The sequence below is a fragment of the Rhyacophila brunnea genome, unplaced genomic scaffold (assembly GCF_057557595.1).
Source record: "Rhyacophila brunnea isolate RB1 unplaced genomic scaffold, BYU_Rbru_1.0 scaffold_1, whole genome shotgun sequence".
Classification (NCBI taxonomy): domain Eukaryota; kingdom Metazoa; phylum Arthropoda; class Insecta; order Trichoptera; family Rhyacophilidae; genus Rhyacophila; species Rhyacophila brunnea.
The window spans coordinates 60,110,945-60,127,735 of NW_028232751.1; the positions used below are offsets into that span (position 1 = coordinate 60,110,945).

A 16,791-nucleotide genomic window follows, 5' to 3' on the forward strand; every position below is an offset into this window, starting at 1 on the left:
TTTTCGTGTTAGAGATAAAGCAAAAATGCTTTATTTACAGCCGATGGAAAATACCGGTAAGCCAGGTTTCCATTGGGCTATTATTAATAATTCACTTTATTCCGGTAAACACATATATGTACTTACACATACACATTTAAATGTGCGTTCAATATTATTATACAACCATTTATTGTACATACGTGTAATAACAAAGATTTTGAAGAGAATAAGGTTTTTTTCAACAGCTTTGTGTAATACGGTGTAAATATAAATATGTATACATATTATATTATTTGTTATCCGGGACTCGATTATCACGTAGTTGGATTTCCATGTAGTTACTTAAATAAAGACAATTCTTAATTAGATATGGGTTTCTTGAGTGTCTATATATTATAATAGACATTCAAGAAACCCATATCTAATTTAATGTAAAAACACTGTCAAATTATCTGCAAGTAATCATTTCGAAATTCAGATTCATTGTAGCATACACACTGTTATCGCCTATATCTGTCAAAAGACGGAATCATCTCAACATAATTTTAGATTCACTCAATAAGTGGGTAAATTCCATATATTATTATTATATTCATTGCCAAAATAAAAATATCCTCATGTCAAACTGACTGAAAATCTGTCCAACTATATACATACTAGATAAAGTAATCAAAATGATATGATTTTTAGATGTATTTCATCCTTTTATTAAAATTTACCACTATTCCATTACGACGCCAAGTAATCTGCAATGTCTAGCAAGTCATAATATTATACTATTTATTATCGTACGTTGTCATATCATAAATATAAATATCGTTAATATTTTTAGACAAATATGTTAACAATTAGCTTTAATTTAAAGTACTCACCTTTTTCACAATCATACGTACCTACTGTAGCACTGGTTAAAACAGTCACCATGTTTCTAATGTATTGTAAGGTAAAACAAAAACTTTTTTAAAATTGCTATTGCAAATATTATGTTTAGTGTTGTCCTCTTCTTCAGTGGGTTATTTTGTCATTCGGGTAATGTCTTTGAAAGCCGGAATTCAACTTTGCCATAAGTACATATATATCACTATCGAATATGTTGGGATTCAAACTTCAACGTCGATTAACTCAAAACTAATAAATCGCAATTAAAACAATTTATAATCGGGTGACGCTATAGAAATCCATTATGGAATTAAGTTGGAGAGCAATGAATAATTATGCCACATTTGACGCCTTGCCAGAATAGAATTGCTCAAATTTGCTTGCGATTGGATTTTTTTCATTTACATTAAGCTGAAAATCTGGAAGTCACATATTATTCAATATTTAGCACATAGTTAATCTAATCTAGTTAAAAATACTCACTCGCCTTCGGACTAAAACTCCGTATGCTGGACTTCCGCACTTTTGCAATTTAATCTTTTTACTATAGCTTAAAGAAAAAAATACTTAAATCGGACACCCACTCTTTCAGCTCTAAAGTATAATAATTGGACTACGGTCGTTTTAGAAGTAAATATTTTGAAAACTACGTGACATTGGACTCCAAATTGTCAGCAATAAGACAACGTGAAAACACATTATTTAAATCTGCATACTTCACTCAAAAATGATAAAAATGTGACTAAGGTACAGAAGTGGGCCTCCGCAGAGTGGAGGTATATATTAACAGATTTTGTTTTTACGAGAAATGGATGTCAGCCACTGGTCAACATGTTATGTGGATAGTTATCATTATATTTTTTACACATATAATTTTTATCGTGTAAAATATAATAATATATGTACCTACATATCTAAGTATTAAAGAATTAACCTTAATTTGCCACAAAAATGGCGTTTTCATCCTTTGTCACAGCTGATTCGATTTCTGATATTTCGTTTGTACAGTATCGTGTAAATGGCATTCCTCCAGGTGAATTTTTGGACGAAATGATCAAGTTGTATAATTCTCATCTGGCACGTGTAGTCTTTTCTGCCTGTAAGAAAGTAGGTTAATCGGAGATATGTACCTACTGAAAAAGAAAATAAAAGCATTTAGGTAAGTTTCGGCGGTAACATCAAAGATTCCTATCAAAGGAAATGAGAGAATTTATTAATATATAAGAATATAATGTGAAGTCAAACATAATATACCACCAGTCGATATGATATAATTATATCCACATACATAAAAACATTCTTATTTTTTTAAATTAATAAACATAAAAGTGTATCGGTTTGGTATGATTTGGGATTGCAATCGCGGGATTAGTATTATCGATTCTGAGATTGATAATCATGTTAGATTTTTAACATGATTTTTTAATTATTTGTATTGAAGTAAGCAGATACCAAATTTATATAATATAACCATAATATATTTTGTTACATAAAAGTTAGGTAACGTCCCCTTTTTCTGAAAAAATAAACTGCTACTGTGCTAGGTGTGGGGCCAAAGGTTGGTAAGGGGCCAAAGGTTGGTATGACTTCAGTGGGGTATGCCTTGATGCCAGATCAGGTGTGCTTCCATTTGAAATGCTGAGTATGTCGACTATCCATGATAGCTCTGCCAACAAATCCTACCTCTAACCTCTCCGTGGGGGTCCCTAGGCAATGCAGCATGCTGTAGCAGATAGAGGAGGGTGCAAGGCGAATCACCAGCGCCTAAAAACTGGTACATTCTGGCTACGGGAAGGAAAACCCCTACAGAAAACCAGGGCATGTTCACGGGCCCTAAGGTGGCAGCCCCACCAGTGAACTCGGGTGCTGTGGGATGATCACCTGCACACCCTAAAACAACAGATTAATCCAAGCACAGGGAAGCCTCGGACCCCCGTTTCCATCTTGACGACCTCGCCTGAATTCGGTAAACGATTTTATTTTGGAACCTACAATATCCGTACTCTAAATGTCCCTGGAAAGGCCGAGCATCTAACAGAAATACTTTCTCAATACAAGTTAGATGTTCTCGGGATCAGTGAGTGTCGACTCACTGGCATTGGCGAGAAGTTTATTCGTGGGTTTCGTCTATTGTACTCCGGACACGCCACATTGCGACGTAGTGGAGTCGGATTGCTGATGTCCAAGGAAGCTTGCAAGTGCCTCACCAGCTGGGAACCTATCTCCGAACGTCTACTCCGCGCTACTTTCAAGACCAAGTCGGGCTCCATCACTTTTCTGCAGTGCTATGCTCCCACAGAGGCTGCTAGCGATGCAGATAAGGATACATTCTACGAAAGTTTGGCGGAAGCCGCTGGAAATATCCCCAGCTGTGATCATGCAGTTATCCTTGGTGATCTTAATGCCAAAGTAGGATCTGACCCCTCGCGTGGACCCTTTGTGCTGGGAAAACATGGCCTTGGCCAAATGAACGATAATGGTTCCCGTCTGGTAGATTTTGCCTCAATGAATGGTCTTGTGATTGGTGGTAGTCTTTTCCCTCATAAGACCATCCACAAATATACATGGACATCGCCAGACGGTAATACAAGAAACCAGATCGACCACATTTTGGTCAAAGCGAAATACCGGCATGAACTGCTAGACGTGCGGACATATAGAGGTGCAGACATCCACAGTGACCACGAACTCTTGGTCGGGAAATCCCGTATAGACCTCAAACGAGTCCCAAAACCCAAAAGGACGGTCAGACTCGATGTGGAAAAACTGAAAAGTACCCGTGTGCGTGCAACCTATGAGCTGGAGCTGCAGAAGCGCTTATATGATGCTAGAACTCTCACGTCTTCCATCGACTCGGATCCCTTGGAAGGAAAATGGATATTATTCCGGGATGCTATAATGAGCTCCGCAACTACTGCATTAGGAGAGCGGCATACGCACAGGCCGGACTGGATGTCACCCCATACATGGGAGATGATTGAGAAGAGGAAGCTCCTGAAAGAATTGCGAGACAATGGTACATACGACCCACAGCGCAGCGCGGAATACCAGACAATGGACCGCGTGGTAAAGCGTTCTGCCCGCCGCGATAAGCGCCGACGCCTGGATGACCTCATTCGGGATGCGGAATCTGCTGCCTGCAAGAATAATCCAAGTGCTCTCTTCCGCATCACCAGAGCAATTTGCGGTAAAAAACGTCCAGTGGTCACTGCATTACGCAACTCTGACGGAGTGACAGTCACCGAACCTGCAAAGGTCCAGGAGCTATGGCGCCAACATTTCAGTGATGTCCTGAATCGCCCACCTCCATTGCATCCCTTCGATATTCCGTCGGAGATCACCGCCCTCAGAATCACTACTGCATCGGGATTCTGCGAAGATCCTCCGACAACTGCTGAAGTTAAAGAGGCTGTCAAAAGATTGAAGCGCAGGAAAGCTCCTGGAGATGATGGCATCCATGCAGAATTTCTGCTCTGCGGACTGAGCGCTGTATTGCCGTCCTTGTGTGACCTTCTGCACGAGGTGTGGGAAAGGGAGCAGTGCCCTAAAGCCTGGAGGGATGGTACCGTTGTTACTCTGCACAAAAAGGGTAACCCACAAGACTGTAATAATTACAGAGGAATCACTCTCCTCAGCGTTCCCGGGAAGGTGTTGGCGCAGATTCTCCTGTACAGGATTAGAAGTCCCATGCTGGACGTTTTGCGTGCGCAGCAGAGTGGATTTGTCCCGGGGAAGTCCTGCTCAGAGCATATTTCAACTCTCCGAAGCCTTCTGCAACAGTACCAAGAGATGAATATACCTGTCGCCTGCTGCTTCGTGGACTATGAAAAGGCATTTGACAGTCCTCATCGTGAATCTCTGTGGCAAATTCTGCTAGGATATGGTGTCCCACGGAAACTGGTCGCCGTGATAAGTGCTCTCTACACCAATACAGAGTGTCGCGTGAGAGCAGCCGGAACATCCTCTGACCTCTTTGAAATCACGTCAGGAGTCAAGCAAGGATGTGTACTTGCGCCCTTTCTTTTTATCATCATGATGGATTTCATAATGCGTAAGACGGTTTGCCCCGACAGTGGGATACGCCTACATCATGATGACACAAGCGATCTATGCGAAGAAAGACTGTGCGACTTGGAGTATGCAGACGACGCAGTCGTGTTTGACTCGACGATCGAGAGGTTGGAGGTGACCGTGAACAGGCTAGCCGCGAACTCGATGCGTGTGGGTCTTCATCTGAATGCCGCTAAGACCAAATCCATGTGCAGTGCTGCTTGCATCGACGCCGACACTCCTCTGCGGGTTTCTGGTCTGCCCGTCGAGCTGGTGTCCAGATTCAAGTACTTGGGTGCCACGGTTGCCGATGATGGTGGTATTTCTAGTGAGCTTGGAATCCGCATGGGTGTGGCGGGCTCTGCGTTCAACCAACTTGGAGTCGCATGGAGGTCAAGGCTGTATTCTGTGAGGACCAAATGTCGTTTGTTTAACGCGTGCGTGCTACCTGTGCTCCTGTATGGCTGTGAGACATGGCATCTTACTAAGCTTCAAGAGTCTCGGCTTTTGAGCTTTGAGAATCGATGTCTCCGCAGAATCTTAGGGGTACATTGGTACGACCGCGTTACAAATATCCGAGTTCGTGAGCAGACACAACAGCCTTCGGTGATTGAAGTTATCACGAAGAGACGATTCACGTGGCTGGGACATGTATTCCGGATGCCGCCAAATAGTGCAGCACTTCGTACCCTTGTGGCACAGCCTCAAGGGTTCCGTCGCCGTGGCCGGCCCTCCCTCACCCTGCAGCGATGCTACAAAAGCGACCTACGTGCTGCAGGTCTGACATGGCGGGAGGCACAGGAGTTAGCGATGGACCGAGGGAAGTGGCGCCAACTTGTGCTTGCCCTATGCCCCAATGTTGGGACGTGACAGGGTGAAAGAAGAAGAAGAAGAAGAAGACTGTGCTAGATTCGACCCTTTTTAGTTTTATGACAATCTTAAAACAATGTAGATTTAACACAATACATACACAAGAAAAAAAATCAACATATCTTGGTTATAATATATTATAAAAACTGTCACATGAAATTTAAAAATAATATGAATTCGTCATTTTTTTAGTAGATGTTCATATTAAATTATAATACCTACCTACAATTGTTTGATTTTTTTTTAAATTTATAAACCCACTTTCTTGAAGTTGTATTCAATGAATTCATGAAAATAGGCATTTTTTACCAAAAACCCAAAACCAAAAAGTTGGAAAATTGCATGCACGAATCAAATAAGTTCAGAAGCTTCTGAATTTTCACGCGACAATTATTGGAGCGTGCAATATATGCGCCTGCGTAGTAGAACAATATTAGCGTACCTGTCGGTAAAAAACCGAACTACACTACGAGACTCGTTACTAGGTTAACCGATTTTCACGACCTGTCAAATAGCAAAAAACAATGATATCATCGCGTTATGCTTACTCTTGAAGAATGCGATTTGCAAGACAGTCAGCATTTTACGTGTAAACAGTTATTATCGCGATAGTTGAAAATACACACTATTGTAAATCCATGCACGCTATCATTCCACATGAATACTTGCGAGTATCGATATTCTATGACCAATACTCCGATACTTTAATATACCGATACCGGTATCGATTCATTATGACGTCCCTAGGCACACCTACCTATAAATTGTGAATATCATAATGAACCCGTATCAAGATTGATTTGAATCGATTAGTTTAAGTATTTTCGAACCGTGACTCATGGATCAACAAACGATCATTCCAGCATGCTTATTTACAATATGTAAACAACCGTGTTTCCCGATTCTTGCGGGACATCCCTCTTTTTAAGGCTTATACTTCAGTTGAGGCATGGTCTAAAAAGATCGTGGCTAGGCGATGCGCGGATTGTGCAAATAACGCATGCCGAACGAAATATAATTTGTCATAAAAATTCAACATGCGTCCATTTAATGTTATGTTTATTGTTATATTACTAATAATAATAGTATATTCATTGACATGTTTTATTTTTTAAGTACATACGTAAAGTTTTTTAGTCATCTTTACACGATTTAAGAATATTTTCATCCGACGCCATGCCAAAACAAATCAACGTGCGGACACCTTGACTGTCGGTCTCCGATGGGCGACTAGTGAGAAATTTCGTCGCACCTATTTCGTCATTTTTATGATTGATATTATAGAAATAAACATTTGAAATATTGAACTATGCGTTTTTAGGTTTTCTCACTTTTTTCTCCTAAATCACGATTTATTTTAATTTCATATGGTAAAAATCCCGATTTGGTAAAATAATTATCTGGCAACGCTGCTAGATACATACTTAAAATGACAGCTGACAGGCATGAGACAAGGTCATTTTGTATTAGGGTAATAGAAAATTGAAGAGATAGATAATTTTCCACGTTACTATCGTTCAAAAAATAATATACGTATGTACTTATAATAATAATAAAATTATTATTATGACATTGTTGAATGAAATAGTTTTGTTTGTATTGAATTTTTGCTTACGAGTGCGTTTGCTGTTACAGTAGGTAATTGAATATGTAGGTGTATTTTTCTACACGCCTTTACTAATACCTAACCTATGCTTATATCAATCAAATATCGTACGATTATTAATCAGCTAAATCAGTGGTGCTTAAATTGTGCGCCACATCGCCCTTGTATACTGCGACCAATATCGACGAAGGTGGTATATAGTAAGGTCAGTAAGTAAGTAAAACCATAAACATAAGCAGTGTACATAATCCCACGGTCGACTCACAAGTGAAAGTGGGCTGACTACTTTAGATAGATCATCTCTCAATGATGGGAGACGCCAGTAGCGAAAACTCCATACTAGGTGATTATTTAAAACCTAAATTAATAAATATAAATCTAAATGACCTAAAGACAATTCAAAGAATCAAAAAATACCAGCAGAATCATGTGACTCTTATTAATGAATTTAGGATTCACAAACACATATATACTTTATCCAATTCTATCGAAATATGCAAAAAAGGCTTGGTGTTTTATGGTGTTTGTCCTTGAAATCTTAGAACTTTCTACTTCATTATATGGTACGACTGATGTATCCACGATAACGCCTACATACCTACCTTAGCGCATATTATGTAGATACATAATAGCTATGCTACTTTGCGCACAATATATCTACCAAGAAATCCGAATTGCCGACAAAACAAGATGCCCAACAAACAAAGCCGTAGATTTTTAGCGCACTTTCGATTCCCGATAGGCATAACATTTTTATAAAATATTTATTTTAATGCATGTAGTCTTTTTAGTGAAATATCTTTTATATAATAATATTTTATGTTCAGTGAATTTAATAAAACACTGAAATTCAAAATTCAACTCCCGTAAATATGGATGTCCTAGGACTTTTTTTCAGTTACCTACCACAGCATCCATTCGTTCAACATTCACACTTCGTCATTGGGAGGTACCCAACCACAGAAAATACTGCTTGGTTTCTAACTGGCAGATCTAAATAAAATTGAGTTACTTGTAGTACATAATATGTCAAAAGAGATACTGCAAACCTTGGGATAATGTAGTAGAGAGAGTTTATGATAGAACGAGGAGAGTGGAAACGTTTTCAGGAGTCAGCCAAGACTCACATGTGGTTGTAGACGTTGTTGTGTAGATGATGATGATTTAAAATATTTAAATGAATTTTACGTCTTCGTATATCGTAAATAAAATACACCAGCAATAATTTTATTGAAAACAATATTTCAAAAGTCAGTCTTCCGACCGAGTTTTTCCTTTCACAAAAGTCGAAACCGTAAGTAGGTACCCAAGCACAGCCGGTTTCCTTCGCAGCTGAAACTTCCATAGAAAATGATTGACATTTCAATAATCCTTGCGAAGAAATTGAAACATAATTTAACTTTTGGCATCCTAATAAAATTTTCACAAAAAGCTTCGACATAATTTAAATTCACAACTCGATTTTGCGATGAGCTAGCTCTCAGAGTATCGGATGCCGATATATCGAATGTCAATCCGCCATTGTTTTTCAGGCCAACGAAAGCGAAACATCGACTTGAATGTTTTTGAAACGAAATACCCCACGGCAGCCATGTCAAAATGTTATCATTTGTGTCAGGTTCAATTGGGATTTGATCTTCGGTATTTTTCAAAAAATAATGAGAGAGAGAAAATAATATATGTTTCCAGTTTACACAGCATCATCATTTAGGTACAACAATTCCATCGCACATCAAAATGACAAAGACTGCATATTGGACGTACCTATATTATCCATTATAACATAACAATAATCTCTTAGACGATAATTAATGTATAATCATTTATTTATTTAAAAAATACACATTGAGCACATGGCAAATTATTATTTCAAGACGTTCAAAACATGACATTTAAAATAAAAAGTACAGTTAAATTGACTTAGAGAAAAAACATAAAGCAAAAACTAATTCTATAGCAAAAGAAATAAAATTAAAAAAAAAACAATGATTCAAGAAAAATGCAAATTAAACAATAAAATAGAATTTAAAAAACCAAATACATATTGCATTGCCAAAAATATCTACATCTCTAGGGAGTGCATTGACCAGCCGCATAGCTCTCGCTATTGGTGCCTGGTGAGCCTGAGATGAGGAAACAGCTTTAACCCAAAATAGGTCATGGACTGCGACCACGCATGTAATTGACGGGTGCTTAAAAATTCAAATTTTCCAGAATATCAGGATTCGAAACTAAACAGAGAATAATGCTTTAGGAGCTGAAGTGACCTACGAGCTTCAAGAGAACGAAAGGCAAGCATGCCATGAAGAAAGTTGGTCGGAAAATAGTCGTTTAAGAAACTGTCAAAAGGAAAATATTTATAGGTATTCATTAAAATAAAGATTTCGAAGAAATTTCTTCTGAACACGCTCTAAAGTAAGCTTATGGGAAACATCATAAGGACCCCAGATAATGGACCCATATTCAAGAATACTCCGTACTAACGACACATATAGTAATATTTTCAAAGGATGTGGTTTGTATCCTGTAGTTCTCCGCCACATGGACATGTTGGCCAGATGACTAGTCCAAACCCACAATAATTGTGATTAATGACGGTTTGGAGGAGAAGTACGCAACGTAAAGAACAGAAAGAATCGCGAAGAACCACGTGTTTGACGCCGTAATTTTGTAATCAGGGAGCTCAGAAATACCTAACGGTTGTGGAGAAATAGGCAACCGATATTGAGTGTAGAAGAATATGGGATAAACTTAAACACGTGTAAGAATACGATTATTGTTCGTTCTAATAACTGTTCTCGTTTTATGCACTGTCGCTTACTCAATATTGGTGTATTGTAAAGTTGCAAAACACCATTGCACGTCTATAATGGGTGGTTTGTTCATTTTCGTAGGACACTTATGCATTCAAAACCTTGCGTATGTGTATGTGGTGTATTGTGTAATAGCCTATCGGAATTTTATTTATTAATCTGTTCTGTATTTTGTATGCAGTAAAACTGCTTCTTGAGTCAAGTGTCTCCCAAGTCGGTTAGCTCAATAATTGTAGATACTGTGCTTAAGAGAATGCCTGTCTTCATTAGCCTCTATATGTTAAAAAGGATGTATGTGTGCCTGCCAACGATATTGATTTTTTCCATATTGAGCCTTTTTTGGTTTCGCTTTAAAAATCACTTTTGACCTAAGGGGCATTTTGGTATACAGGAAAAATTTTAATAGATATTTCCCCATTTCATGGTTTGTAAAAACAATAGTTACTTCCAGCGCATCTATTCTATACACAATATTGCTTTCGGCCGCTACGGCAGATTTCTAGGGTAGGTTTGTATCGAAGTATTAGCACTTATTGTAACAATTACAATACTTCTTCGGTAAGCATTTTTGGCCGGGAAAGATAACTAAATAAAGAAGGGAGACAAAAAACCTACACATTTTCAACAGAGATGACAACGCGTACTATATTTTTCCCAAAATACTATAATTTTGGAGGCTCTGTACTATAATTCCACTGTGAAAAAATGGGAACACTGTGTCTGGTGCCTGCTTTTTCTAGAGACGTCCCATCTGCTCTGGCAAGTTTTAATCGTCGCACTTACCACCTTCAGATAGATGGCTCGCTTCATCATGTACAGACTCTTGGTGTGTGGATGCAGATACGGGAACAGCTGAAAGTCACCTACATTTACCTTTTCGTCTCTGAGGACCATCAGGGGGCGCACCGTGTATATACGAGTACGTACGTCATATCAAATGGAAAAATCCTAGCTAGGACAGCGAAAGCATCATTAAGCCTTCGTGCGTACGGTAAACCCACGAAGGAAGTTTTATCAGTAAATAAATTATAACAGTCATTTCATAAATAAGTAAAAGTATTTTCTAAAAATTCATCTGACTTTACAATTATTATTATTATATCTTGCGTACGACCAGAACTCATTCATTACATGGTAATAGACAATATGTCTTATTATGAGACATTTATTATAAAGTTAACTATTTTATGAAAGATGTCATCCAATTGAGAAGCTTCGCGCGCCGATGCAGCACATAATTTATTATTATGATTATATTCACTTCGGTCTCAGGGGTACATGCGCATGCGCATATTGTCAGTTAGTTAGTCGTTCAATACATACAAACAGCACGTGTTGTAAACATAACCAATATTGTGAAATAATAAATATATATGTTTATAAACAAATTTCTGGAGACTAACATTCTACACTGTTAATTTATATTCATAAAACTTTATTTATATTGGAGTGTATATTTATTTTTCATTGTAAAGATTTTGTATCAAGATTTGAAGCTATATTTATGTAAGTATTATTTATGAGTAAAATTATGTATCAATAAATAAATAAATTTTGTGAATGTTGAGTTGGTAAATAATTCAAAAAATATATTAAAATTTGATTTTTTATTAATTATTCATCATGGGCACTTCTGAATCGATTATAACCGCTGTATGGAAAAGATGAGTTTTGGTCCAATACAATAATTAAATTACAATAATTATCATATGCTATATGAGACACAGTTGAATCGCGTACGTTTTCATCAACCTAATCCACTGTAATATTAATATACTCAGGTAATGGCATATATTTTGTTTTGTTACGCCAAAGAAGTATAACTTCTAACGCGCGTACATAAGTACACACACCGATTTTTGTGTCCAGAAACACAATTATAATACTAAAACTCCGTAAGGTTCCCTGTTATGCACTCAAGACTATTTTCCAGTGATATTATGAATAAACATAAATAGCTGATGATAATGTAAGTGACTAAGTGAAAACCCTCAACGTGATAGATAAAAATCAATAATTCTTCTATTGTTTGGCAGCGGATACTTCATCTTCGGTCGTTGTTCATAGTTGAATATGTTGAACGTAAATAACTGGCGAGGCGGGATCTATGACAAAGTGTTCACTGGGGAGGCACCGACTGGTAGCGAAGTGGCGTACAATAAGCGGACAGAGGAAGGAGCAATGAGCAAAAGGCGTGCTCACAATTTCTTTAAAAGTATTATTAAAAATTTTTGAGGTCGCTAATCAAAAAACGAAAAACATAAATACATCGTGTACCTACATACTCTAAAGCTGGCATGGGCATCCGATACGTCTGTTGTTTATCAAAGATGTTGAAAAAAAACCTTTTTCCTATGAAGAGTGAATATAAACAGTGACGTCCGTAGACAAAATGCTTCCCCTAGGCAGCGCCAAAATGCCACCCCATTTTTATACAGTATTTTTTATCATCCTTTTATGACTCCATTATCTAAGAAATGTGTTGTACCTATGGATACATTATACATTACTAACAAAATATATAGTTACCACAAAATCTAACTTAAATGCTATCTCTACTTTAATAGACAATATTGCAAGTCCAAGGTTTCAGATGCATTTAAAAATACACTTGACAACTTTCAAAACTCGCGAATCACTGGCAAAAATATTTGGATAAGTTAAATAGGTATGTACCTACATATAATTCAAATCCTATATGAAGGACGTGACTTCCAAGGACAACGAAAGTAAGCTAGACATTGCGAACCCGACAAAAAATTACAGTCCTGTTAAACCTTTTATGTTAATTAATACATTTTGCAGAGCACCAAAAACTTGTAGTACTCTACCACTCCGGATGTGTTTTTTATTAATAAATTTTCGTCCTAAAATCCAATGAAAATAGTATATTTTTACACTTTGGAACACTAGAATGATTAGAAATATGGCAACACTGCCGAGTGATAAATAACCTCACTTTTTTAATAGAAGAGGCAAATAATGAGAGACGGTCTGCTGTCATTGTTTATTAGAATTGATAATGTAAATGACGATTATTTTAAAACTAATTAATTTTAATTTTTTTAACATTTGTATACATATTATAATATTTATTAAGACTTTTTACCCAGAGCGGAGCAGACCCTGGAGTGAAGCTGGAGCAATTATTAGGTCCCGGAGGGGAACTGGAGCGGAGCAACTCAAAAAAGGGTAACCCCCTGGAAAAGTCTGTAAATTTTGTGTAAAAGCAGGGCTTTTTTGTCATGTAACGCGGTGGAACGGCGTTCCGGCACATTTTTCATGGTATTTTTAATATTTCAAAAGCAATTAGACGAAACAATGTTCGCGCTTACAGAGTACAAGTTAATTTTCCTTTTATATGAAAAGACCCTGAAAAATTAACACATTTGATATAGGCATTGATTTCTATTACTATTTCTTCTAGTGAATGTGAACGCAAATTTTCGCAAATGAATCTAATTATTACCACAATGAGAGCTTCGTTGAAGACCAAAACAGTTTTGGCACTTTTGTTCATCAAACTCGTCGGACCACTTTTGACCCTTTCGTTCAAAATACGTTGATCGGTGGTTACTCAGTAGAAGACATTCGGCCACAGACTCTAACACTAAGAAAAGGAACGAGACGATTTGCCAGATGAAAATTGTACTGAACTTTGGAAATCACCATGGCCCCGACAAAGGGAAGACTGACAGGGCTCTAGCCTGGGGGATCGACCAGATAAGTGAGATAAACGCACATCACAAATTTGCTCTAATCGTGCTTGGTTGCTTTGCATAGTTGCTTTAAATGATATTTGAATATAATTTTCTTTAGTATCTACTTAGGTAAGAAGTTTGGCAAGAAGTGAATTCCGGCACTTTTGCTTTTAAAAAAAAAGACCTGTGTAAAAGTGATTATTCAAATAAGTACCTAATCGCTATGAGCGGAGTTAAGATTTGTGGAGTTTAAAAACTTAAAAATACTTCATGCATTTGCTAAATAATTTCAAATGTCATAACAGAAGTTAATAACGTAATCAATCGAGGCTTTTTGATATATACAATATTTGTGGCTTTTCCATTTGGTGCCAAAATATATTGATTTTTACTACTCTCCACTCTTGGTGCCGCTATATACAATTATTGTCCGTGAGTGAAGTATTCCGATCTAATGTGGCAGCACGCGTAACGCGTCGCCCGCGCCAAACTGCCGATTAGCGATTCTAATAACACAATTATTTGCATCTTAGCTATTTGACCTCCGATCGAGCTGAAATAAACACCATTATTTTTAAATGTACACATTCTAGCGACATTTTTAATATAAAATGGGGGTTGCAGTATTAACTTCCGCGTTTCAAGGCCCTGTACGCGGCGCCCGTTTCCCGCAAAAACCGTTAAGCTGCGCGTGTGGATTTGTATAAAGAAAAACCGAATGATGGTACCGACATACAAACATCCAAATATATTCTTCAAATTATAGTATAGATTAATATAACGTTATATTATTATAACGTCTTTACTTCATAATCAGTGTCTGACATCCATTTCTCGTAAAAACAAAAATCTGTCAATACAAACCACCACTCTGTGGATGCCCATATAATCCTATTAGGATCGGACATGATCCAAAATATATATATATATATATAGGTAGGTACCTATAAGATGTTATACATTTACTAGCGAATGGTAAAATTTATTCGTCATTATTGATAACAATTTTGGAATACCTATCTGGTAAACTGTAAAATATGTTGACATTATCTACATTCCACATAATCTCACACACGATACACTTTTACACATAACCAGACTATCCATTATTTCATCTGTCTCCTATCATCATCATCATCAGGGACGCGACAACCCGGTGTGGGTCTTGGCCTCCTCCAACAGCTCTCTCCACCTATCTTTATCCAGTGTGACCGCTTTCCAATTTGGTACCCCTAGAACACGGCAGGCATTGGCAGCTCCATCCAACCAGCGAGTCTTTGGCCTGCCTCTTCTTCTACGCCCGATTGGATTGCCGGACATCACTCTCTTTGCCGGTTCATTGTCATTCATATGGTGCACATGACCTAGCCATCGCAGTCTCCCAATCTTAATTGATTGAACTACGCTGCAATTTTCGTACAGCCCGTAGAGCTCAGCATTATAGCTTCTCCTCCAATTGGTGCCGTCCCTGATCGGTCCATATATACGGTGGAGAATTTTTCTTTCAAAAATGTTCAGGGCTCGTTCATTTCGCAGAGTTAATTTCCAGGTTTCCGATGCGTAGTAAAGCACTGGCTTTACAAGTGTCATGTAAAGAGTGCTTTTAGTATCTGTCTACTATATCGAGTTCGTATTATCGTATTTTCTTACTAATGTATGCAATCGAAGCAATCAATGATGCTTAATTTAGACATCAAATTACAATATGTAATTTATACAAAAACGCCTGAAAATAATAAAAGAAAATTAAAAACATTCACGCCTTGGTTTTACTATTTCGCAATAATATGCTTCCGATCAATGAGTGTAAGACAGTGACACTTTCAGTGTCAATAATATTATGTACCTAACTAATACACGAAAAACATTATTTATTATTTTGTATGCATGTTTTCGTTTTTGCTACCAGTAACGATCACCTGATATAAAGCGACAAACAATTAATAGTATGACTATAACGGCAATAATAATATGACCGTTTGAATGAATTTTAATAATCTTGCCGAACCCATTCAAAATTAATGGCAAAATGTATTTAGGGTTTAGTCAGAATGGAATTTCATCGATCAACACTTTGGCTAAGCGGTAATTTGTACATCCGAAATTAAAATTAAAAAAAGTATAATGTACTATGTACTTATTGATGACACGATTTACTTATTTTAAAACAATGATTTTCCGAATAGATTGATTTATAGAATTAATTGAATTGAATAAAATATTCTCCACAGGAAAAAATGTGGGTTAAAGATAAAAATGAATTTTGTAAAACTGGACTTGTTTCTTACTCTGTGAACGCCGCTGAATTATGCAGGAGTTTGAAAAGTGGAGGCATGGGGAGCAGTAGAGGCAGAGGAAGAGGAAATGACTCTCAGGTGTGAAAGCTTCTCCCAAATCGACAAAAGTTACCTCTTTTGTTTTCGCATTTATGCTTGTGTTAAAAGCATCCATGGCGGCAGTGGCTGGATGGCGAACCCGCTATATTTTGTTAATTGGGATGGCAATTCGTTGGACGAATATAATAATTATTTAAATACATAATCGTCAAACTGTATTATATATAGGTAGGCCTTTTTACCACGTTTTTATTAGCTCGTGTTCTTGTTTGTCCAATACAAATCTTGCAATCGATTTTTAACTAACTTCCCGACTAGCTAGACATTTGAAACTTTTAAAATATATCATAACACGATGACAATGCATTCTTTTAATATGTTTAGCCATCTTTAAGCAGAATTGAATTAATTTTCAGTTAATTCTGTTTTGTACGGAGAGTTAGTTTGGATAAAATCCACAAGGTTGCGCTTCGATCGAATTCAATGCTTGTACTTTTGAGTAACGGCGTTCGACGATTTTGAAAAAAGAAATAACTCGCTTTCTTGTTTTTTGT

General features: G+C 37.2%; 1 protein-coding gene across 1 annotated transcript in view; it reads left to right on the top strand.

Annotated features, from left to right (window-relative positions):
• Positions 1-3,039: 3,039 nt before the first annotated feature.
• Positions 3,040-16,791, top strand: part of LOC147080013 (uncharacterized) — a 49,413-nt gene continuing 35,661 nt past the window's right edge. Inside the window, exon 1 of the mRNA XM_085946243.1 lies at positions 3,040-4,423. Within this exon, the coding sequence (XP_085802369.1) occupies positions 3,040-4,423 (1,384 nt within the window). The remainder of the gene's footprint in view (positions 4,424-16,791) is intronic.